Raw genomic sequence first — 27,029 nt, forward strand, 5'->3', positions numbered from 1 at the left:
AGAGGGCAGTGGATGGAGGTCTTCCGTCACTGCCAAACGCACGAGGTAAGGTGTAGGCAGATCCACTGACTACCACGTTATTAGTACACCATGTCCACACCGAGTGCTAGTGCATATTGGTCACGACAAGACACTATAACTTCGATTGATATATATAAATCACATGAATGTCTGTGGAATGTAAGGTGTTTTGATTACAGAAATAGAGACAAACGTGCTGCTGGTGTAATGCTTTGCCTCATATTTGTCTCTTGCCTCTGAATATAGCTCTCCACTTTCGATACAAGAATATAAAAACTGTTTATGTCCATCTGCACGTAATTGCGGAACAGTTTCATTTTCCTCATGCAATTCACGTAGGATTGTCACAGAGCTACCCATTCTTTCACGTCTCTGCAACCACTCCCGGCACCAGACACGTCTCTGTGGTCTCTTGTTTTTCTTTTTAATGCAGGCACCAATTATGATAGAATATAGTGCTATCTTCTTTCGAAGTATGGAGCGCACCATGGTGATCTTACCGTAATGAACCACTCGCTCACAACAACTGCTGGCGTCCGACTGCCATCCAACCACCACAGACAGCTGTGTGGACATCTTACGCGGGCATAGACTGCAGACTTTGCCCTGCCAGGCACAGCTCGACCGTGTGGACGTGGCTTTAGATATTTCAGATGGAGGGAATTATTTCTACATTGGTCTATTTTCATCGTACACTGAGGGCAAGTGTTGTCCACAATTTTCTCTTATTTCATACGATCATTTTTATAATTCGTTTTACAGCGTGCCAACTAATTTTTTCTTTAATTTAGAATTGGACTTTAATTTCAACATGGCTTTTGGCTTCGTTGTTTTGTTTTATTTACAAGTCGAAAATACATGACCATTCAACCAAGCAGAAATTTGTATTCTATAAATTTAAATCTATCGTTTTTTCCAACACTCATTCCATGGGTCAAAATTGGTAGAATGATTAAGGTTTAAAAAAACAACTTCTTAGAGATGCAAATACATTTCGGGTAGAAAGAAATAACAAGAATCCTGCAATGGAGCGTCTGACTGGAAAGTCACTGGCATGGTGAACAAACACAACACAATCCTGCTATTACCAACGGAAGGCGTTCCAGAAAATTTGGTGCCTGGGCGAGTCGTCGTTAGACGACGGGCTGGTCGTCTCCACCCTCGGAAACCTCGCCCCGCAATTTCTTCAGCTCCTGTTGATATTCGAGCTTCTCGATGCCCTCCCAGTGCTTCTGGGAGAGGCCATCGAAGAACCTGGAAGTGACAAGGGAGAAGAAGGGGTTAGACTAGGTTGTCATATGCACACACACACACACACACACACACGGGAAACTGGAACACCACCGTCGTACATACTTCTGTTTGACTTCCCTGGCGAGGCGCTTGTCCAGTTCGGTGGGCTCCGAGGTGTAGGTCTCCAAGTTCCGGTCGAGGATCTCCAGGGTGCGGGATCCCGTCAGATGGGCGGCGATCCCTGGAGTCTCCAGGCTGTAGTAGATGGCCACCCTCGCCACATCACCACCAGCTGCCTGTACAGATGGTGCAAGCAAAGTTACCACCACCCTCTTACCACCATCGCTGTACACTTTATCTCATCAACCACACTTAAAGAGGCGTTTTCTATATAAGCACACAAATCTGGTTGTCCACTGGCGAAATTATTTGAGTTCCAACTATCAAATCCTTGAAAACCCTTACGGGGTGTCCACTCTGCCGAATCAAATCGCCTGGTGGCAGACAGAATGAACACACAAGTCGAGGAAGGTAGGCGAAAGTCTTTAGGGAGACTGCCTTCATTCCTCGAAGCCGAAGGTCACAGCCTCAATTGGAAAAATAAATGATTACATGAAAAAGTAATGAAAATGGATAGAAATAAGAATGTTAAATAAACAAATAAATAAATAAAGCTCTTTCAGCTCAAAAAAATGACATTGCTCGTCTCGTTCTTGCCCACCTTGCAGTACTCGACGGCCCTCCGACAGGCGTCTTTGATCTCCTTCGTCGCTGGGTGCCAGGGCTGCACGGGACTCTCGGTGAGCATCCCCATGGCCACGGAACAGGCGTTCAGCACCCCGATGCCCCGCTCCTGGTCCATAAACAACAAATGTACAACGGATTAACAACAAATGAACACTCTGTGTCGCATAGCGGGAACTCTTTCACCTCCGTTGACGTCACGTGAATTTTAGTCTGGCTGACACCGGTCGATTCTATTCAGCTCAGGATGGGCATTCGGTCGAACGAACGAGGCCGGGTTTGGACTCGAGTAAGCCCCCTCAGCCGAATATCATCTGATGTTAACCAGAGCAAAGTCCGTACGATACATCACTCAGCATACAAGGTTTAGCAATATATGTATACTATATATATATATATTATTGAAAGTGGTGACTAATTGTACCTTTATTATTTTCTAAAATGTATTTTCCACATGTCTTACTATGGGCTTGTGTTTCTTTGAAAGGAGGCTTATGACTTCACTTTAGGTGGTCCTATTTGCTACATCGCGATTTCGGGTTCAAGACCCTCTTCAGTAGCCTTTTAGGAATTATTTATTTGCTCAAGATAAGAAATATTCCGGTGTTTTATTTAATGATGTTACTTTATATACTTAAGTTTCTATACTTGATCTTTACTGGGGGAGGTTACTGGTCACATGGGAGAGGTTACCTGGTAACTCAGGCAGTGATGAAATGTCACGTGCTAGCGAAAACCTCCGACTTTATAATAGATGTTATTTTTTTCTATATTTTGTAGCACATGGAAACAAGTACACAATGAAATCGAGCGCTCCGCCCAAGTCCTAATCAATAATAGCTTCAGTGAGAAAGATATTAACCACCAGACCAAGAAAATAGTGGATGGCTGGTACTTAGATAATAAAAATAATCAAAATATAGAACAAATTAACATATATTATAAATCTACATTTTCATCAGAGTATAAAGAAGATGAAAGTATAATGAAACAGATTAGAAAGGGGAACGTTAAACCAGTAAGTCCTGAGAAAAAATTAACTTGGTGAATTATTATAAGACAAGGAAAATCAGCCACTTCCTTCTTAAAAACAGCCCCCACCAAGAGAGAAAGGAAATTCAGAAAGCACGTCATCTATAGGTTTACTTGTGCACGAGGGAACTGTGAAGTCCTCCCCTCCACCTATAATGGTATGACGACAATGAGGTTATCTCGTCGCCTTTCATACCACCTGACATCAGGAGCCCCTAAAAACGATTTAAGAGAAGTCCACGGCATAACATTAACAAGAAACATCCTAAAAGAAAACACTGAGACTTTGGAAATATGTACAGATGATAGACGCCTCCCAATCTTAGAAGCACTATACATTAAAGAGTTGAGCCCAAATCTAAATATACAAGCAGATGATCTTAGGGCCCTCCCAAGCATGAGACAAATCGCCACAAACCCAAGCATGAGACATAACCCCAGAAATCCAAGCCCGAGACAAAAACGCCATAAATCCAATTCTATACCCCCATACATACATACATACATACACACACACACATACATACAGACATACATAAACACACATACACACACACATACAGACATATAAACACACATACACACACACACACACACACACATATATATATATATATATATATATATATATAATATATATATATATATACATATATATATATATATATATTTATATATATATAAACTTCTTCCCTCTAATGAGGGGGTGTAGCCAGCCAAGGCATAAACCCACTCCAGTATATACGTGTTTACTCTAGGTGAGGTGTACCTTGAAGAAAGGCAAGTACTCCAGAATGGTCTGGTCAATGAGGGTGTTCCGGGCGTAGGTGAGGATGAGATCCACCTTGACGGGGGAGTTCAGGACGACCTCCTTCAGGACGCTCAGTGGATACCCTGTGACTCCTATGAACCTGAAGAAGGATATTAACCAATTCTCATGGACTGAGGTGGAATGTCCTAAGTTACCAAGTTGATATCAAGACCAGGAACATTTTCCTAACACATTTATGAAAATTAAGCTTAAACACAATACTGAAGTTTAAAAAATATGAAGTATTTTAAGTTCTTTATAACACGACCACGTTTCCTCACCACAGCGGGATTCGAACCCTACCTGGTTTTGCCCCTTTTGACCACTTCGGCCAGAGCCGGCAGCGTCTCCTTCCAGACGATCTCCAGGTTTTCCGCGAACTCGACATCGTGGACCTGCAGAGGAACAAAAACGTCCTGCACTCGAAGTCTTCAGACTCTAGGCTGCATCACCCCCTCAGGAATAGCCCGGGGGTCCAGCAGGAGACTTCCGAGCCTGCTGCTGCGGTCTCACGATTTTTTTTTTTCAATTATTATTATTATTATTATTACCATTATTACTATTACCACTGTTATCATTCTTCTATTCTTTTATTATTAACTGAGTGAGGTCGACTTAAGGATCACCTGAATGACATCGACATAGTCGAGGCCGAGGAGTTCGAGGCTCCTGTCGATGCTCTTGAAGACCCTCTCGGCACTGAAGTCGAACATGCGCTCGACGGCGGGCTCGTAGCGTCCCACCTTGGTGGCAATGTAGTAGCTCTTCCTGGGCACCGTGGCCAAGGCCTGCGGCAGGAAACGCAAATGCCGGAGCATACCATGAGGAACAATTCGAAGGGTTACTCAGAGAGCAAATTAATTTATGAAAAAAATGAGAAAATAAAATGAAAAATAGAATATGTAGATAAGTAAAGTAATAATAAATGAATAACGAAAATAAATAGATAAATATATAAATAATAAAGAAGCAAATTATATGAATAAATAGATACATATGAAATGAATTTTTATATAGATAGATAATGTGTGTATGAGGTAGGCCCAGTAAGTGGGGAGGAGGCGCAAAGGGAATGGGGTAAAGAGATTCGGTCAAGCCACCCACCTTGCCAAGGACCTCCTCCGAGCGGCCGTTGCCGTACCAGGGCGCCGTGTCGATGTAATTCACGCCCGCACGGAGCGCCCGGTGGACCGTCGACACGGCCTCGCTTTCCTGCTGGAGGCCGTACACGCCGCCCAGGGGCGCCCCGCCGAAGGCCAGCTGGGACACGACCAACCCTTCGTCATCAGGGAGAAGAAAATATTGAGCACTTCCTCCGTAGCGCCATTGCTTCTATCCTTAACCTCGGATGACCTCTCTTTCGGAGATGATCCGGTGAGCAGGGTCATCATGCCGAATTAGTGTCACGTGACCCAGGCTCATCACGATGTCCAGAGGGATAGAAGCGCTAGTAAAATTGAGTTCGTACCAACAACGACGATATCTCTATTCCCGATTGATACCGTACTTTACAACACCCTTATCGCCACACCTGACGAACGCTGCCTTACATAAACTTTATTACCACGGGACTTCAAAGACAAGGTAACAATCTGTTTAAAGAATCTATCTCGTAATGGTAGATAAGATAAAAGTAAGGCCTACGGAGGAAGAACAACGGAGAACAAAGAACAGGTGTTGAATAATTACCTGTGTTCCCAAGAGGGCTGTATTTCATTTTCACTACGGCATCTCTGTCATGGAACCCGTCAACGTACGTTGCTTGGTTCATATTTCGCTCTGCCAAACAATGCAACGCAAAAATTAATGTAAATGAACATATATTCATACTTACTAAAGGTCTTTTCCACTTGATAAGGGGGTAGCAGTTTCAAGACACTCACCAACTAGATATTCATTAATATAAAGTTTATGAGAATATATACAGTATAAGTACATATAGTACACACACACATATGTATATATATATATATATATATATATATATATATATATATATATATATATATATATATATGTATAACATACACACACCACACACATATTTTATATATACGAGCAACGGTCTGCGTCCAACCCCGTAGGGCTGCTTGCATTTCATGTCGAAATAATGGGATCTAAAATCCTCGTTAGCGCTAAACCACTCACTTTTGGATATAGTGAGACACAAATCGCTTTTCTTCTTCAGGGTCTATATCTCCATTGTAATCTGTAAGATCCTCAAGACTCAGCTGTTGAGCTGAATTGCTCTTAAACTCCTCTAGGCGTTTTGTTTTCCTAAAAAACAAAAAAATACTCTACTTGATTTCTGACGCTTCATTACCTTTCTTCTTGCCTAAAGGAGACAAAGAGGATGTGTACTTCTCAGGGAATTCACTTCTGTGAATGTTACCTAACTCCACTTCTAAACTCTTATTCTTCCTCACGTCACTTAGTGAATATTTCCTTTTGTTATCCAACTCCAAAAATGGCGTTGCCTGCGTTTGTCTTGCGTGGTACCGGCCATGGTGTTCGACAACCTTGCAGAGACACACCGTGACGAATCACACAACCGAGTCGGAGGGGACGTGTTTCCTTGAGGGATTTCCGGTTTCCGGTCCGATTACAGGAATTCTTCTATTAGTACCAGGGGCTCCCCTGAGGGCTTCCAAGCGGTTCCACAGGGGCTTTCCAGGAGTTTCTACAGTGCACCCCATTGGCTCCGTAAGTGCTCCCCTTGAAGTTCCAGGAGGTTCTTAATGGGGTCCTAGAGGGTCCACAGGGAATCCCCACAGGTCACGCACTATGGCGTCCTTACCTCCAAGAGAGTCAAGGATTATCCTGCCTATATACAGGGACGCTCTCACACGTTCGTAGGCGGGAGTGACCTTGCGGGGAGAGAATCCCAACTTCTCCAGTCTCTCCACAGTCCTCCCTTCGAAGCAGGCGTCGAGACTCTCCTGATCCATCAGATGGAAAAGGGTATTAACCCGACCCGTCTGGGCGAAGCTTAAACGGTTGGCATCATCAATGAGCGAGACGCCATCCGGGCGCAAGTTGCCTCTCACGATAACAACATGGAATTTGGTCTTCATGACGAGAGCGCTTGACGGTAAACCCGAAAACGAGAAACAGACATGTCAAAAAAGGAAAGAGCAAGGAGAGCACCTTTCCACATTGAACAATGAGTCTTCCGCAATGAGTCTTCCGCAATGTTGAGCGATCAGCTACACAGAACGTCAGCGGTTATTCAATTTAACAAAATTTGTATTAGGGAGAAGATTATTCCAAGAATAATGATAACACAGTAGAAACTGAGTAACTTGAAGGGATCTAACGGAAAGACTTACGACGCTGAACCTTTACTCGCTCGGGAAACTGTAATGTTATAACACATTTGTAAATGTTCACTATCGGAGAAATAATATCATAAGTACAGAAAAACCGTATATATCAGCTACTATCTGTAGTCCTCTTCAGCAGAATGGATTATGGATTAGCTAGGAAAGACCACCCGCTCGCGCGGGATCGGTTTTTGTGGGAGGGGAAGAATGTCAGTAAGAAAATGAAAAGATAGTAGTGTATAAAAGAGGGCTTTTGTCGCCGGGCGATTGAGCGAGCGATTAGGGGCGGTTGGTGGTCGTGATTCAGGAGAAATGGGCAGGGAGCTTGGACGTCGGTGCCGACGCCTGGGATTAGAATCACCAAAAGTTGAGAAAATGGTTGAAGGCGTAGTAGTAGAGAAAGGTGGAAAAACGGAAAAATCTTTAGTGGGAGGTAAACTGAAATGAGAAGATGTAGTATAAGAGAAAGTTAGAAAGGAAGCGAATTTTAGTCGAAGAAAAAGTACGTGTAGATGTTTGTGCGTGGGGTGTGGTTATGTTCGTGAGAGGTGTGTGTATGTATCTTACGGGAAGTGAGTAGAGTTCACTACCCGCGTGTAGAGAGCGCGTTCCTGATTAGCCCCAGGTTTAGGCATGAGCGTTCCTGTTTAGCCCCAGGTTGGGCTTGAGCGATGAGCGAGCGATGTCCGAAGCGTACTTAGCAGAATGGTTACAAGAAGATAGAGAACAGGTATAAATGAGATAGTGAGGAGTACTGAAAAGGGGACGGGGAAAAGTAGAGCGGGGGAGGGGACACAAACACCTAATACAACACATCACACCTAGACCACACCATACAGACTATTTGTCAGCTGCGACTCCCCCACGTCCGGTGTAGACGATAAATCTTGTATAGCCGCGCATATCAATAATGTATCCCTTCACCAGCTTTGACTGGTGATAATAAAGATAATAGTGATAATGATGGTGATCATAATGATAGTGATAATGATGGTGATAATAATAATAATAGTGATAATGATGGTGATCATGATAATAGTGATAATGATGGTGATAATAATAATAGTGATAATGATTGTGATGATAATGATAATAGTGATCATGATAATATAATTATAATGATAATGTATATCGCCCATTAATTGTCAGGCTGTAAGTACACACACTTGGAGGCAACAACCCTCTATGGGTAGAATACACACACAAGCATATCGCAAACAAAAATAACGCTACTACATGCACAAACATCAATATAGACTTTTTCTTCTACTGAAATTATTTTCATCTCTAGCTTTCTCTCCTACTACATCTTCTCATTTCAGTTTACCTACCACTAAAATTATTTCCAAATTCTCTATCTTTCCCTACGACTAAGCCTCCTACTCATATTCTAGCTTTGTTGGATGAGGCTGAGAAGAATAAATATCCCAACGTAACCTCACGGTTACACGTATTAATCTCAACCTCCAACCCCAAGTCTCCTGCCCACCCCTCCAAAGCCACCACAACACGAAACAGACATCCCTAATCGCCCGGTGGCAGGAGCCCTTTTTTATACACAACTATCTTTTCATTTTCATACAGACATCTCTTCCCCCTCCTACAACTACCTATCCCGCGCGAGCGTGTGGTCCGTCCTAGCTAGTCCATCCTGCTGAAGAGGATTACAGATAGTACTTCTGATATTATTTCTCCGATAGTGGGTTAAGAGTGTACCTTCACTCGCCTCAAAAAAGGTGGATGATGACACTATCGTCGCCTGCAGCTGTCGCGGGACAAGTGTCGGTAACAACTGTGAAATAAATTCGCAGAAAATGCACACACATTTCGCACGAACAAAATGACGCCCATATGCACCAACACGTTCTTTTTTTTCTACTAAAATTTACTTCGTTTCTAACTCTTTCTCGTGCTACATTCCCTCGTTTCAGTTTACCTTTTACTAAGAAAAAGAAAATCGATGTTTCTGTCATTCTCTTTAACCATGTCTCCGAGCGTTTCTCCCGCTTCTGTTGGTTATTGTAGATGTAAGCCCCGATGCCCAAGTTGCCATTATTATTATTTTTGCTATCAGTTTCTACTGTGTTATCATTATTCTTGGAGTAATCTCTTCCCTAATACAATTTCTGTTAAATTGGATAGCCGCTGACGTTCTGTGTGGCTGATCACCCAAAATTGCTAGACTTTTTTTCTCATTGTTCGATGTGGAACACAAGTTTCCAATATTCATCTGGGTTCAGCTGTGTGTGAATAATAAAATTCTAATAATCCGATTTTATATGTTCAAAACTTGAATGACCTCACCAAATATGGCTTGTGATCCACACTTGTGACAATTTTTTTAAGGGAAGTATCAATTGATTCTGCTGTGTATTTAAAAGGTAGTATAAATTTTTCGATTAAATCAGCTTCTGCTATTTATAGTCTGCGGTGATCATTTGTTAGATACGAGTAAATGGTGGGAGCGTTATTTCTCAAGTCTGCTGCTTGTGGTCATTTGTCATGTCGTGCTGTGTAGTGAGCACACAATATTAAAATAAACTTAGTCTGATTTTACAAACCAAATAAAACTGTGTTACTCATTATGAGGAACAACGCAGCTAACACCAGAGAACATAGTGAAAACAATATAGTGTATAAACACACATGTCCCTTCAAAATACTTACATTGGATTCACCAGAACTTTTGTAGATAATCACTACAGTTTCAAAGTTGGATTCTTTTTTATCACTACACAGTACATGACAAAAAACCACAAGCAGCAGGTTTGAAAAAATATACTTCCATCATTTACCGAACAAGTGATCACTGCAGACAAATGACAAAGCCAGACACCTTTAAATACACAGCTGAATCAATTAATGATTTAAAAAAAGACAAGAAACCCATAGTCACATCAGTCACAGACATCAGATCACAAGCCGCACTCTGTTAGATCATTCAACTTTTGAACATATGAAGTCAGATTATTAGAATCTTATTATTCCCACCCAGCTGGAGAAGAAGTAAGAGACCTTGAAATCTGTAGATACTGGTACCCAGATGAATACTGAAAGCTTCTGTTCCATATTGAACAATGAGGGGGGAAAAGTCGTCCGCAATTTTGAGCGATCAGCTATACAGAACGCCAGTGGCTATCCAATTTAACAAAAATTGTATTAGAGAAAAGATTACTCCAAGAATAATTATAACAGTAGAAACTGAGTAACTTGAAGGGAGATAACAGAAAGATTTACGACGCTGAACTTTTACTCGCTTCAAAAAAGGCGGGTGATGACGCTATCGCCGCCTACACTTGGCGCGGGACAAGTGTCAGTAACAACTGTGAAATAAATTCACAGAAAATGCACACACATTTTGCACGAACAAAATGACGCCCATATGCACCAACACGTTTTTTTTTTTCTCTACTAAAATTGACTTTATTTCTGACTCTTTCTCGTGCTACATTCCCTCGTTTCAGTTTACCTTTTACTAAGAAGAAGAAAACCCATGTTTCTGTCATTCTCTTTGACTATGTCTCCGAGCATTTCCCCCGCTTCTGTTGGTTATTGTAGATGCAAGCCCCGATGCCCAAGTCTCCTGGCACGTTGCCTCTTGAGCCGCGATACAAGCCTTATAAATAAAAAGTACATACTTCCTCTCCCACAAAAACCAATTCGGCGCAAGCGAGTGGTCCTAAGTAGCTTTCATGGGTACAGGAGGAAGGACCTGAGGGCTTCAAAACAAACCGTGCAAGATTAAAGACACCACAATCAAACAGCTTCTCACGAAATGAACCAAACTTTTTCAATGCACTACCACCACACGTCAGAGACTTCCTGCCAGCACACTATCGTTAGTATCACCACATGCGTAAGCATGCTGGGAGAATGAGAATCAAGGCAAACTCAAGGCCACCAAGAGGCCTGTCGGCATGCATCCCAGTGTTTACAGCTTCAAGGAAGTTAAGGTGCAGAATCAAGTTTGTTTCACAGTGAAACAAATAAAGTGAATCAGTTGCAGATATTTTAAATGATGGATTGATTATATTCAGTGATTCAGACTCCACAGTACGAGTATATATATATATATATATATATATATATATATATATATATATATATATATATATATATATATATATATATATATATATGTGTGTGTGTGTGTGTGTGTGTGTGTATTCACTTGGTCTTTGGATCACGTGTTGGACTCGTGATCGACAGCTATTTCCCTCCTGGAAGAGAGCTCAGAGCTCGTAGGTCCGATCTATGGGTAATGCTATGACCTTGCACACACACACACCCCCAACTCCCCGCCCACGAGAGTTGAAGTAACACCCCTCAGCGCTGCGATACTGATATTATTTCAGCCCCGGGCGAGAGTCGAACCCGGACCTCCGTGTGTGTGTGTGTGTGTACACCCATGTAGCAACCAAAGACTATAAAAGAAAGACAGGAAGGGTTCGTAAGGTGTTTAGCAAAAATATGTAGCCAGAATTAATGCCAAATACCGCTAGATTATTGGGGTTTTAACGCCATCTATTGAGCGGTTGAAAATTTAAAAATCGAAGCGATAGCTATTGTTGCCATTTTATTGTATTTTATATATTTTTAGAATTATATATTGATTGATATTTTCGGCCTTGTATATGATTATTATTTTAGTTCAATACATTTTTTTTTTTTTTTACTTCATTTGTAACCATTACTGTGTAAATAGTATTTGCTTTCACATACTTGACATTTGACAATATCTCGTATATATAATATCTTTCATACCTCTGATTTTTTCATAAAATATAAAGAAAAATTATAATATACACACACACACACACATATACATACGCACACACACACATAATATATATATATATATATATATATATATATATATATATATATATATATAATTCTCTTATTTGATTTATATACATATGAATTTCTTTATCATTAGTCTTCATGGGTATTATATGTGGTAATATGGGAAAATGAAAGCTTAGGTTTTATTTCATAATTTTATTAATTCCAAAGAACATCTACCAGAACAATTTCTATTCTTATCACATTATCACATTTATGCCAAGAGTGTGAAGCAGGTCTATAAAACATCTATATAACTGTGGACTCAATTGTGGTACTAATATCTGTTGTTGCAATTTGACATATGTTGCTTACTTTTTATGATTTACAGGTCTTATAGAATTATGCAATGCTAATAAATGGTCAGTACTAACCAAAGTTCTCATCCAATGAACTTGGCAAGATTTCCATTTCAATTTGCTGGTGATGCAAAGTACTTGCAAAGTACTTGCAGTATCCAAGTGCAGGTCAATATCTGTAAAATAATATATGTGATGTTTTGTAGTTATAAACAGATAATGTATGTAAGGTATCTATGCTCAGAATTTAGTTTGTAATTTCAAGTTGAAATATGTTTTGTGCAAATACAAAAATTAGCTAATGGCAATGAAAGAATATTCTAAATAATGTTCAACTTTAAAGTAATACAGAAATATATAATATATAGAGACAACCAATGTTTTGTTTCAAATGCAATGTGCTAATAAAATAAAGTCATTTCAATTAACCTTATAACTTTACTATACTATTTACACATTGATCAAGCACTTACCTGCATCCATACTGGTTATTTCTGGCTCATCTGGGTGTGCTGGATCTGATAGATAATATAACGCATAATGAAAATCATTACTTCTTACCAAACAATGTTAATTATTGTAATCTTATGATAATGTATATATAAAACTGCATTGACTCACTCAGCAGGCAAATTTTGATCTGGGTATGCATTGGGGCACAAACGGGTTGATGATGCATATTGCCGTTGAGAAAAATTATGGCTACATATCCTTTGACTTTTATTTAATTGTGTAGGTGTTTTCTTCCTTAATGTCGATATACCGGTTACTTGTATCCACTTTGAACATCTATCAAAAAAGAAGAGAATGTTGATTTACAATTTTACTTAATGAATAAAATGACACTTATATGTCTATAATACTTAATGTTGGCAGTACAATATACACTTACCTTTGTGGTTCTTTAGGAAACCGATGGTACATGAATTCAGGATGAGAACTTTTGGACCGTTTGAACCAACCATGTGTTCCAAGTCACATATGGCTGAAATGTAAACATGCAGACGATCCAAAAAGCCCGCTAATTCTTTCCGAATAAAGCACAGCGATCTCTAGCGTTGGTTGAAGTAACTAAACTCATGAGTAATCAGTTAGGCTATTTACACCTTTTTCGTGCCTTCCAGTCTTTCGTATATAGTCTTTGGTAGCAACCACGGTGATGGATTTGTAAAATTGTCGAGAATAACGGCCAGCTTGGTTCTTCGTGATGCCGAACGGAGGTGCATGAGGAGCGAAGACGAACGGGGAGGAACGGGGTAAGCTGTGGGTATATAAGCTGTCAATGATTTGTTTGTGTACACTGAGGAAGTCCTTCCAGAATGAAACGTTAACAATAAAAACTCCAACGGTTTCTGGTGTTTACCTCACCACCCTTCCACTCATATATATACAGTGTATATATATATATATATATATATATATATATATATATAAACACTCATATGTTTAAAATAAAAATTCTATCAAAATTTACATTAAAATATGCTCACGATTCTGAACGTATAAGAGAAAAAATCAACATGTGTTGTTTGTCGCCATCTGGCACGTAAGTTAACTCGAGCGACTCAGACTGCACTGCAGTGACCTTCAGACAAGCATAGGAACAAATATCACTCAGCAATCATAATTATTAAACACATGAACGACCAAATAAAATCCAAAACTTGCTATCTGTGAACAAGTTCACCGAGCAAACAAACAATGTATATATTTTTTAAAAGTTTAAAGCATGTTTTCCTTGCAAGTTATTTTCCCGGAGGTATTTCTCCTCGTCTTCTCTTTTACTGCATGAGGGGTCGGAGGTCGGGGATTAAATAATGCTGCCTTGCTGTGGATGTACTGTGCCTTGCTGTATTGTTTCTGACCCAGGGTAGTGGGCGAGATGCAGGGATGAGTCATCATTAAGGAGTAGCCAAGAAAAGAAGGAATGAGGGGGTGGGGGAAACTCCTTGGTATATGTATGCATATATTTGCCTTAAAACAAATCAAATACAAATGAAGTACTGCCATACCCCTTTCCTGATATCGCAGTCTTAGAAGTGACGTATGATAATTTCAAAAGTCCTGTTTTTCTTTGGACAGACGCGCAGATATTCGATGAGAACTTTACGCTATTTACTTTTCTATCCTTGGAAGTATTGCAGTACATAAAATTGTGACGAGTGCCCTATGACTGTATACCAGGAGACACAAAATCACCACAAACTATTCCAACACGTCGTTCGCCCGTACAACAGACAGCAAACTGAGCGATTAGCTGTTCCTAGTGCATGCATAACATCTGTGTGTCTTCTTGGAAAATTGTTCATGTTAATTTCGGCTTATTTTCTTTTCACATTTTATGTTATTTTTATTGTTTTTGAAAAATGCACTGTAAATTTTCTATCTTATTTTTAAATTTGATTCTGTGATACATAATGAGGTGAGGAGGAAAGTGGGGGTGGGAAATGAGATTAGATATTGGGATGATTCGACACAAAAATTATAATAAAAATTGTGAAGAAATATTAGTAAAAGAGGTGTGGAAAGCAGAGGTGGAACGTGAAATTTATGGTAAAACTGAATATGAGACGGATGGATCGGGTGAAAGGGGTTTGGGCAAGAGGTGAATATCTGTAGAGCAAGGGAGGGAGAAGGTAGGACACAGGGATGAGTGGAATTGTATATGGAGGGTATTTTGACACAGCCCGAAGGGAGAGGGGAGGGTCGCTGTGTAATAGACCAGTCAAAGTAGGGTTGGACCTAGAACAAATTGCAATAGAAGGTTTTTTGGCTAAATCTTGCTTATTAGGTCCCTCTGATGAACATATAAAAAGTCTCCAACTTTTGGACACCGGGAAAATGGTTAATTTGCATAAATTCAATGTCCGCCGTGCAAAGCTTCAATTTACAGATAACTTTTTTCTGGCTGCTCCCAGACCCTATAAATGTATTACAAACAACGGTTTTTGGCTTTAACTTGTTTATTAGGTCCCTCTGATGAACATATGAAACATAAATTCAAGATAAATTCAAGAAATACAGAATGAGGCATTGCAAATGTGATATGACGTCACCATGACGCAGTATGACGTCATTCAGAGGCATGATAGGAGTTCGTATTCACTTGGATCATCGGTGCTTGCATCAAAGTTGCTATTTTGACAGAGTCCTTTACATTCACCACATGCACTGGAACATTCAAGCTCATTCCGTTTGCAACTACAGCGTTGAGTGTCACAGTTGCCCTTACACTGACATCTGACCAATTTCAGTAGTGAATCAGGAGCCACTGGCGAATCCATCGTCTTCGGTTCAAGCTGTCCCTTCCGCAGACACCAGCCCCATTTCTCGGGGTCCACACAGTTCCCCATCCATTCCTGGACCTGACAATAAACACGGAACGAGTGGTATTTGGCTGCATCAGTTGTTGGGGGAAGGCTGTGAACTTCAACAGTAGTTGAACTTTTTCCCACCTTGTTGCAAAACTTTGTCTTTCGTAGTCCGTCAAGGGTGTCATTTCCTTTTCCCCCGTACAAATAAACCAAGGACTTTTCACCAGCTGATGATATCGCGTCTTTACTTCCACTTTGGCAACAGAATGCTTCTAAACATTTCAAGAAACCGTTGTCTTCCCTTACTTTCCTCAAGGCAGCCCCTTTACCAATACCATATAGTCGTGAGGTTGTGTCACATCCACAGAGTGCATGGACAACTGGCAGGATACTACAGATGCTTTCACCGAGAGCTTCTGCTACTGAGTTAATATGCCAACATTTCCCACCTTCCTTGCTCGACTTGAAGTACAAATCATTCATCCCTCGTTCCGCATAATGACACAACAGCACCAACAAGTCTGTGTCCTCACCTATCACATATGTCACGGTTTCCCTTGCATGCTCAATTCCCTTCTTCGCAATCATGACATCTGCATCTGCTGGCGCATTGACACAGTCAATTCCATTTGTCTTGAATGTTTCACACAATAAGTCAATGAAGTTTTGCTTATTGTCCGAGTTCGACAAGAATTTTTTCTTTTTTGACCGAAGGGGCATGGTTGGAGTGTACATCACCTTTTGACCAAAGACTCCTTTTGATCGTCGATTGTGTGTCATGTCCTTGGTAGTAGGTCCTGATTTATAACCGTCGAATACAACCACCGGGTTGAGAAAGTTTTTGGAAATATGCTTCATGTACATGCTTGCAATGTCCTCAAATGTGTCACACTTCTTCCATGGAATCCTTTGCAATAAGGAACCACCATCCAGAACATGGGTCACAGTCCTTTCTTCCTCAAATGATTCCAATGCAGTAATTCTTCTAAACCACCCACTCTCTTTTATGAATGGTTTTATAAACTATCCCAGTCGATTCCACCATCGTAATAGTCATATTTCATTTAAGATACGTGTTTAAAGAGCGGATTACCGAAGATTTGTTTCCGAGACTCGCAACCATTCATCATGCATCGGCAGAACGTCATAGGAGTCAACATTGTATCGAGCCTTAAGGGCCATTTACACAGTCAAACCGTTTGGCCATCTAAATGCTCCTTTAGAGGTACTTATTCCATACACACTCGCGGTTTCTATTGAAAACTGTCGCAGAATTTAATTGAATCTGAAGAAAAGTTAGACAGTGGAGGTCGTTCATCATCCGTCCATCTATATACGTTTGAACCCACAATTCGTTTCCAAATGACGAAAATGACCAGGAAATGACTGAACATGCCGAAGTTGACCTTCTTGACGATGATGATGAAAATGGGAAGTCCGACCGTGGCAGTGAAGAAAGTGGGAAGAAACAGGATCAGGAGGAGGAAAACCAGGGACACAGAACAGAAAGAATAAGAAATACTGACTGGTATGTCTAGGGATAGGCTAGGCCTAAAGCGAAAAAAGATCATCATTTTATTCTTAGTGTTCTTTGTGTAGGCTGTCATGCATATTTTGTTAATCTGCACGGATTATGAATATCCGTTCAAATGTGCAGCACCAATAATGAATACATAATTGGGTGCACATATAATAGATACCAGTAGACATGCACACATGAAACTAACCTAACCTTTTTACGAATCTTCATAATGTATGCATAGAAATTGATTCGCTATTTGTATGCCCAATTATGAATACATTATTGGTACTACGTTTTTGTGGACATTCATAACCTGTGCAGATTCAGAAAAGGTGCATTTCATAGGCTACCTAGGCCCAGTCTGTTGGCTGGGGGTGGGGGTGGGGGTGTTCTTGTGAACCTTCCATGAGCTGCTCTTCAGAATCATGAACTTGACCATGAGAAATGGCAAAATACTTTGGGTAGACTTTTGCTACCTTGGCAATAACTGAGACAATTACTTTTTATGTAGCCCTCATATATGTATGTATATATATATATATATATATATATATATGTTTATATATATATATACATATGTATATATATATATATATACATATATATAAATATATATATATATATATATATTTATGTATGTATATATATATATATATATATATATATATATATATGTGTATTTATATATATAAAAGACCATAACTTCCATAAATGTATGTACCTGAAATTAGCATACAATCTTGGAAAAGGAAATAGTTCAGTTAAATTTATAATTTCGTGATATGAAAATTATGAGAAAAGCATTTATTGTGCCGTAAATGTGTCAAATTGATCTATTAGATCGTGTAACCCGTACAAATCCACGACGAAAAAACAAAAATATAAATATTTTTCTGTCTCTGTAATATGCCTTGTTGAATATCGTGCAGTAATAGAGGGAGGTGTTTTCATACTTTATATGGGAATCTTCTGCATGAAAAAATGTGTATTTATATATGTTAGGATACTATATATTGCAAGGGAGGATCACAAAACGTCAGAAATGGGATAGGAGCAGATCAATAGTCGATGGAAACTTAGTCTCATAGATGTGGAAATCCCAATCATTGACAGTGTTGGTTTTGTTGTTACATTCCTTAATCATTTTTACACTCAGCAGCTACGCAATGGGTCATAAAAGATCAAAATTTCTCACAGCTATTCAATAGATTCAATGTTTACAATGGCGCGTGAATACCGACGCATGACTTAGCAAGTGCCACACTTCCGACGATTGCCGAACTTGTTTTCGAACTGCAGACAATTTTTTCGGATTTAATTTTTATTTGTTTATATTTGTTTATTTTCTTATTAATTTATTTATTCATTTTTGTTTATTTACTTATTTATCTATCTATCCATCTATTTATTTATTTATTCCAAATTCAAGTTTAATAGCAAAAATATTTTGTGGGAATTGTGGGCAATTTTTTTCTCTCTACCTGGAGTTTAAAAAAAATATATATAAAATTCGTGCACTTTGACCTTTAAGCGGGTGAAAATCGATCTGTCGACCCCGTGATTACGAAATTCCTTACTGCTTGATATAATCAATCTCTCACGGAAAATGCTCATATCAAAATACAGTCTATACTCAAAATCATACATTAAAACACAACCTATTCAGAATATAAATCATGGAAAAATTACGTAATTGTTTACATCATGAATTTAACATTAAAAGATTAATTCGTTCGTGAACCGTATACGAACAACAACCTGCACCAGAAAGTTCTCGAAGTCACGTACATCTCGAAGCAACTGTGTCATTATACAAATGCGCAGTTAGTTAAGATTCTTCTCGTTGGTTACTTATTGTTTCCCAACCTCCCAGGCTTGCTTTTATTTAACTATTTACTTGTTTTTTGGCCGGTCACGTATTACAACTAACTCCGCCCACCTCCTCCGTCCGAGTTGCATCAAACCGTCATCTACATTCTACAACTCCTTCAGTCTGTCGTCCTTACCCAAACAGACAGGACAGGATTATCAGCCCATCAACCCGGTAAGTCTTCATTTTAATTTTTATTGTAACAATGTTTACAAATAACTACACAAATATATATATAGAGGGGTGGAAAGGGAGCTGGGAGATAGGGTTGATGAAAGAGTATTAGGATGGTTTGGACACATGTAAAGAATGAGTGAAAAAATATTAGTAAAAGAAGTGTGGAAGGCGGAGGTGGAAGGAGTGAATATGCGGGGGCGTCCTAGGATGAGATGGATGGATGGGGTGAAAGGGGCTTTACAAAAGAGAGGAATGTCTGTAGAGGAAGGACGGGAGAGGACAGAAGATAGGGGTGAATGGAGAAGGGTTGTGTATAGATGAGGCTGTGATGCATGAGGGGGAGTGGGTGGGGAATGGGGGCCGAGGAAGTATGTATGAGAAAAAAATTGACGCAGACCGAAGGGATTTCTCCACGTCTTCTCCTTTCCTGCATGAGGGGACGGAGAGGGGGGTCGCCGAATTTGTGAAATGGCCTTGCTGTGGATGTGCTATCTTGCGACACTGCTTCTGACCCAGGGCAGTGGACAGGATGCAGGGATGACCCGTCATCCAGGAGGTGCCAAGATAGGAGAGAGGGAAGGAGGAGGGTAGAGGGGAGTGGAATATATGGGAAATGAAATGGGTGGGAGTGATTTCTATGCCTTTTTCTTTTGGCTACCCCCCGTGTAAGGGGGAAAAACCCTTTGTTATATATACATATATATATATATATATATATATATATATATGTGTATATATATATATATATATATATATAGACATTCAATATAAATAGAAAACTACAAACAATCTAATCTAGGAAAACCATATTAACCAATAGAGGTATACCAACAAGAATAAAAAATACAAATATATACAAACAAATAAATGCAAATTAAACAATAAGCGCATACACATATAGGAAAAACAATTATTAACTAATCCATTAAACAGAATCCACATACTAAGACGTAAAGTCTAGATACTCACATAATTCACTACAAATTATTCAATCCAACATAACTGAAGAATTCAACAAAATCGACATACATATACGTAAGGTAATAAATACACGCATAAGTGAATCCAGAACAATTTTTTAAATCTACATAGATCAACGTAAATAACTACACATTAGCCAATAGCTATATACAAACAAACGAACACAGACCAATAGACAAACTCCTAGTACAAAAACAGAAATAGTAATCTATGTATATATTCTATTTCTCACTGTTCATTGAAACAGCGCTCATTATTGATTGCTTTAACATAAACACTGGTTTTGTATTCGGAGACTTATATATCTATAAAATGAATGGACCCGTTGATGTTACGTTCGGTCTGAAAAACGAGGCCTGATTCTTCCATGAGGCGCCGGCAGAGGTCTCCAGTTCTTCATCGTTATTAACCCTAACAAAAATATCTACTCGTATGTATCTACAGTAGATGCTAAGTTTCTTTTCCAACAAGACCTTTTCCTCTATTGTTTCCATGAAGAAATTGGCAAAGATTACCCCAAGAGGGGGTCCCATTGCCGCTCCCTCTGTTTGCACATACATATGTCCTCTTGGGCTTCTAAAAGGGACTTCTTTGGTGCAGAGCCGGAGAATGGAGCGTAGGGGGTGTTCAGGAATGTCTAAAGTGGGAGTGCTATCGTTGTGGTAGGCTCTCTGGATCATAAAGTCAATGGTTACGTCAACATCTACATTTGTAAAGAGTTTTCGGCATACATACTGTATGATTTGTACACACGCGCGCGCGCACACACACACACACACACACATGCATATGTTACGGGACGGGCTGGTTAGTGAAGTGACGTTACGTATAACGGATAAGTGCTTAAGAACCAGCTCACTTCTAGAAGTCACTGTAGGACTGAACTATCTGGTCAGGGCCTAGATAATTCGTAAGACTAGAAGTAAAGGTAACAAAGAAGATTCCAGGAAAGGAATATTAAACTAGCGATAAAACTAGTAAACGAAATTATTAATATGGAAAATATTTACAGGCAATCAACACAAAAGAGAATGGGCAGTAGGGTCAATGGGACCGTTACACGATTATAAGAATATGGAAATTATCGTTCAAATAAGAAACACAAGATACGTATACAATATGGTACTATCTAAGTACAAAGAGATCAGGAACATGCATCAAAATAAGTAATAAGTACAAATATAAGTATAAAGTAATGCAATGTATATCAGACACGTAATGTAGGCAAAAAGGGTGATCACTTCACACCAATCGTCTCATGAATCTAAACTTCTAGTTTTTATCAAGAGATCAATATGTGAGAAAATGACAAGGAGTGAGCGATTTCCACCGCTTATATACCATTGGACCGGAAGCGGGATACTTCCGGTTAAGGGTGCGGGTGAGCGAAAGGGGGGGAGGAGGGTAAGTTAACACACGTCAACATGGGTAGTTTTAAGACCCTCGACTCGCTTGAACAATCTACTTATTTAGTAACTGTCAAATCTGTGCGCTCCGAACTATTCAGGATTTCGCTTGTCTGTTTGTTCTACAAGAGTGCGCACCTTTCTCCGCACGTAGGCAAGATTACATATAGTGGACGGGCGTTACTGCTTAACATTGTTACAATACATACATAGACAAGAAATATGAACATAGTTATGTAATACAAAGGAACACAATTCTATAACATAATTACACATATGACGTAATATCTAATATTACGTTACACATATAATGCATATATACATATATATATATATATATATATATATATATATATATATATACTGTATACACTTATATATATTCTCATAAACCTCATTGCATATGTCACATTCATATTAATATGTAGTTGGTAAATGCCTTGAATGTGCTATCCCCTTATAAAGTAGAAAGGGCCTTTAGTATGTATGAATGTATGTTCATTTACATCAATTTTTGCGTTGCATTGTTTGGCAGAGCGAAATATGGACCAAGCAACGTACGTTGACGGGTTCCACGACAGAGATGCCGTAGTGAAAATGAAATACAGCCCTCTTGGGAACACAGGTAACTGTTCAACACCTGTTCTTTGTTTTCCGTTGCTTTTCCTCCTTTTATCTTATCTACCATTGCGAGATAGATTCTATAAATAGATTTTAGTTGCTCTCGATTATTGCTTTGTCTTTGAAGTCCCGAGGTCATAAAGTTTATGTAAGGCAGCGTTCGTCATGTGTGGCGATGAGGGTTTTGTAAAGTACGGTATCAATCGGGAATAGAGATATCGCCGTTGTTAGTATGAACTCCATTTTACCAGCGCTTCTTGCTCCTGGATGTCGCACTCCCCCGTTTATGCATTCAAGTTGGAGTGATAGCTGTTGTAGAGAGGCCAGAACAGGGAAAGTTACGAACAAGTTTGAATTAAATAGTTTTAGCTCATCATAAGTATTGTGGTGTTGAATGAGACTATCTATGTTTAATTGGCAATAATTTGAGTAGTGATAGTGTACGGGGTGTGGAAGGCCGGACATAGATATTCATACCGACTTTACGGTTCTCAGGGCCACAGTCTTAACTTATGATAGGCACAGACTTAGACTCCTAGAGCCTAGTTTTATAGTGGCTTCACTCTGTTTGATAGCTAAGACGAAACCCCTGAAAGGATAAGGCTCCTCCTTCAGGGTGAACACCATTATCTATAATTGGCTAAGTTCATTTCTGTAAGAGGGTAGTAGATATCATTGGTCGGGACGACCAACGGTAGCTGCCGAGCCCTCTTACAATAATATGCCAACCAATAGCAATAACGATCAGGATCTGACACGTCTCTTTGGAAACATCTGGTCATCACTGAACAGAACCCCTTTTATTGGGTCAGCGGGTCATGCTATCCATTAAGAAAAGCCTTACCTCAACAAGAATTTAATTATATCATGGCTTCGCTTCTCCTGAGTAATAGGGGCCCACACGCGCGACGCTAGCGTGCGATGATAGAAACTAGTAACAACTAGTATCATACTTCTAGTATCATCACCAGCATAACGTTATGATGTTTTGTCATCAAACCAATCACCACATGGGCATCGTGATGAGCCTGCGTACCGTGACCCTAATTCGGCATGACGAACCTACTCACCGGATTGTCTCCGAAAGAGAGGTTATTCGAAGCTAAGGATAGAACCAATGATGCTACGGAGGAAGTGTTCAATATTTTCTTCTCCCTGATGACGAAGGGTTGGTCGTTTCCCGTCTGGCCTTCGGCGGGGTGCCCCTGGGCGGCGTGTACGGCCCACAAGGTGAAGATGAGGGCGTGTCAACGGTCCACCGGGCGCTCCGTGCGGGCGTGAACTACATCGACACGGCGCCCTTGTATGGCAACGGTCACTCGGAGAAGATCCTCGGCAAGGTGGGTGGCTTGACCGAACTCTCTGTCCCCAACATCCCCCCCCCCCACTCTTCCCCCTCCCTCAATACACACATGACTTATTTATTTCTATTTTTCACTTCATACTTACCTATTTAGTATGATTTGTTTACACATTAATCATACACATATTCATCTCTATTTTTTTATTAATCTATTCCTTTATTTATTCATATGTTATATTTCTCATATATTTCATTGATATTTATTATATATATATATATATATATATATATATATATATATATATATATATATATATATATATATATATATATATATATATCTTTTAACTGAGTAACCCCCAGGCTTGTTCCTCTTGCTATGCTCCCGCATTTACGTTTCCTGCTGCAGGCCCTGGCCACGGTGCCCAGAAAGAGCTACTACATCGCCACCAAGGTGGGATGTTACATGGCCACCGCTGAGCGCACGTTCGACTTCAGTGCCGAGAGGGTCTTCAAGAGCATCGACAGGAGCCTCGAACTCCTCGGCCTCGACTATGTCGATGTCATTCAGGTGATCCTTAAGTCGATGCTTTTCTGTTTATAATTGGAAATAAATAGTAATAATAACTATAATAGTAATAGTATAGTAATAATAACTATGATGATAATAATAATAATAATAATAATAATAGTAATGATAATAATAATAATGATAATAATAATAATTAATGAATTAATAATAAATAATAATAATAATAATAATAATAATAATAATTAATTAATTTAATAATAATAATAATAATTAATTTAATAATAATAATAATAATTAATTTAATAATAATAATAATAATTAATTTAATAATAATGATAATAATAATAATAATAGTAATAATAGTAATAATAGTAATAATAATAATATTAATAATGATAATAGTAATAATAATAATAATAATAGTAATGATAATAATAATAATAATAATAGTAATTATAATAATAATAATAATGGTAATTATAATAAAATAATAATAGTAATTATAATAATAATAATAATAGTAATTATAATAATAATAATAGTAATTATAATAATAATAATAGTAATTATAATGATAATAATTATAATAATAATAATAATAGTAATTATAATAATAATAATAATAGTAATTATTATAATAATGATAATAGCAATTAATATAATAATATAATAATAATAATAGTAATTATAATAATAATAATAATAATAGTAATTATAATAATGATAATAATAATAGTACATACATACATACATATACCAAGGCTTTTTCCCCCTTCCAAGGGAGGTAGCCACAAAGGGAAAGGCACAAAAACACTCCCACCCATTTCATCCCTAAATACACTCCACACCCCTCCCACCCTTCCTCTCATCTGAGCACCTCCTGGATGACGGGTCATCCCTGAACCCTGCCCACCGCCCTGGGTCAGAAGCAGTGTCGCAAGACACAGTACATCCACAGCGAGGCCGCTTCATTTAATCGGCGACCCCCCCTCTCCGTCCCCCTTTGCATATAAGGAGAGGACGGGGAGAAATCCCTTCGGGCTGCGTCAAAATTTACTCACACATACTACCCCACCCCCACTTCCCCGCCCATTCCTCCTCATGCAGTCACAACATCATCCATATACAACCATTCTCCACTCACCTCTGTCTTCCGTCCTCTCCCTTCCTTCCTCAACAGACATTCCCCTCTTCCCCAAAGCCCCCTTCACCTCATCCATCCACCTCATCCTAGGACGTCCCCTCATGTTCACTCCCTCCACATCTGCCTTCCATACCTCTTTTACTAGTCTTTCTTCACTCATTCTTTCCATGTGTCCAAACCATCCTAATATTCTTTCATCAACCCTATCTCCCAAATCCTTTTTCACCCCTGTTCTCCTCCTCACCTCCTCATTTCTCACTCTATCCAGCCTAGTAACCCCCACCATGCTTCTCAGACACCTCATCTCAAATACATTCAAACTCCTTCTCTCTTCTTCTCTTATGTTCCACGTTTCTGCCCCATACAGTGCTGTTGGCACAATCACTCCTTCATACAGTCTCCTCTTCGCATCCATTCCCAAATGTCTATTCCTCATTACACTCTTTAAACCACCAAGGCATTTACTCGCTTCTCTCAATCTACATTCTACCTCCACCTTCACTCCACCTTTTCCTGCTACACTTGCACCCAAGTATCTAAAACTATCCACTTCCTCCAGTCGCTCTCCCTTAATGTTCACTTCCAGTCTACTGCCACTTTCACCCCTTGTACATCTCATCACCTTACTTTTACCCACATTTATCTTTAGCTTTCTTCTATCACATACTCTCCCAAACTCTGCCACCAGCTTCCTCAATCCCTCCTCTGACCCTGCCACAAGCGCAGTGTCGTCCGCAAACAACAGCTGGCTCACCTCCCACTTTTCTCCATTTTCTTTAACCATCTCCAATCCCTGACTCACTACCCTAGCATTCACCTCTCGCACCACCCCATCCATGTATAAGTTGAACAGCCAGGGCGACATAACACATCCTTGACGAAGTCCCACCTTTACTTCAAACCACTCACTCTCTCCATTTCTAATCCTAACACATGTTCTACTACTCTCATAAAAACTCTTGACAGCTCCCAAAAGCTTTCCTCCTATCCCATAAATCTGCATAACCTCCCACAGTGCCTTTCTGTCTACCCTATCATAAGCCTTTTCCAGATCCATGAAAGCCCAAAAATCATCCTTCCCCTTTCCTATAGCTTACTCACATATCTGTCTTACCACAAAAATCTGATCTACACAACCTCTACCCGTCCTAAATCCACACTGTTCCTCACCAATTACTCCCTCTGTTCCTCTCCTAATCCTCTCAATTAAGATCCTCCCATAAGCCTTCCCTACTACACTCAACAGGCTAATCCCTCTGAAATTACTACATTCACACTTGTCCCCTTTTCCCTTGTAAAGAGGAACTATACAGGCACTACTCCAGTCCTCCGGTACCCTACCCTCTCTCCAGCAAACATTAAATAACCTCACCAACCAGTCCACCATCACTGCACCTCCCTTTTTCAGACATTCTGCATGACATCCATCCAGACCAGGTGCCTTACCTGCTTTCATCATCTTTACAGCTGCCTTCACCTCATCCTTCCTTATTTCTCCTCCATTCTCCTCACTCATCACTCTCATTTTCTTCGCATTTCCCACTACAGCTATCTTTCCTTCCCTATCCTCCTTCACATTCAGCAACTCCCTAAAATATTCTGCCCATCTTCCCCTTACTGCCATCTCTTCCATTATCAACTCTCCATCTGTACCTTTTACCTTTTCTTCCCTACTTGATTCGCCTCCTCTTCCTCTCTTAATTTCTTTCCAAAACATCTTTTTATTACTTTCAAAATTTTCTGTCATACTCCTACCCCATTTCACATCTGCTCTCCTCTTTGCCTCCTTTACCTTTTGCTTTACTTCTCTTTTCTTTTCTTTGTACCTCTCATATGACTCCCCTGTCCTCT

The 27,029-nt window shown here is 39.5% G+C and overlaps 2 protein-coding genes across 7 annotated transcripts in view; one reads left to right on the forward strand and one right to left on the reverse strand.

Moving 5' to 3' along the window:
* Positions 1–993: 993 nt before the first annotated feature.
* LOC143040060 (uncharacterized) lies at positions 994–14,554 on the reverse strand. Of its 6 annotated transcripts, none has more exons than XM_076210696.1 (9): positions 14,428–14,554; positions 5,531–5,620; positions 4,946–5,118; positions 4,468–4,629; positions 4,145–4,236; positions 3,800–3,941; positions 1,976–2,107; positions 1,378–1,550; positions 994–1,275 (listed from the first exon to the last, which is right to left on the reverse strand). In XM_076210696.1, exons 2-9 carry the CDS (start codon positions 5,610–5,612, stop codon positions 1,155–1,157), a joined length of 1,077 nt encoding a protein of 358 aa, XP_076066811.1. In that variant the 5' UTR covers positions 5,613–5,620; positions 14,428–14,554; the 3' UTR covers positions 994–1,154. The 6 variants fall into 6 exon arrangements, with proteins under 6 accessions (XP_076066811.1, XP_076066809.1, XP_076066810.1 ...); XM_076210694.1 differs by having other exon boundaries at positions 14,321–14,554; XM_076210695.1 differs by lacking the exon at positions 14,428–14,554 and adding an exon at positions 10,967–11,030.
* A 4,507-nt stretch (positions 14,555–19,061) lies between these two features.
* Positions 19,062–27,029, forward strand: part of LOC143039708 (uncharacterized) — an 18,299-nt gene continuing 10,331 nt past the window's right edge. Inside the window, exons 1-4 of the mRNA XM_076209947.1 lie at positions 19,062–19,188; positions 22,114–22,203; positions 23,367–23,539; positions 23,912–24,073. Coding sequence (XP_076066062.1) covers positions 22,122–22,203; positions 23,367–23,539; positions 23,912–24,073 — 417 coding nt within the window. The 5' untranslated portion in view covers positions 19,062–19,188; positions 22,114–22,121. The remainder of the gene's footprint in view (positions 19,189–22,113; positions 22,204–23,366; positions 23,540–23,911; positions 24,074–27,029) is intronic.

This window comes from Oratosquilla oratoria, chromosome 27, assembly GCF_046742065.1.
Source record: "Oratosquilla oratoria isolate Oo_2021 chromosome 27, ASM4674206v1, whole genome shotgun sequence".
Taxonomy (NCBI): Eukaryota; Metazoa; Arthropoda; class Malacostraca; order Stomatopoda; family Squillidae; genus Oratosquilla; species Oratosquilla oratoria.

Coding starts and splice junctions, on each gene's coding strand:
- LOC143040060 (XM_076210693.1), bottom strand. CDS start 10,670: ATGACAGAAACATGGGTTTTCTTCTTCTTAGTAAAAG. Junction 2,108..3,799: donor AGTACTTGCCTTTCTTCAAG/GTACACCTCACC, acceptor TTTATGGACCAG/GAGCGGGGCATCGGGGTGCT. Junction 1,276..1,377: donor GCCAGGGAAGTCAAACAGAA/GTATGTACGACG, acceptor TGTCACTTCCAG/GTTCTTCGATGGCCTCTCCC.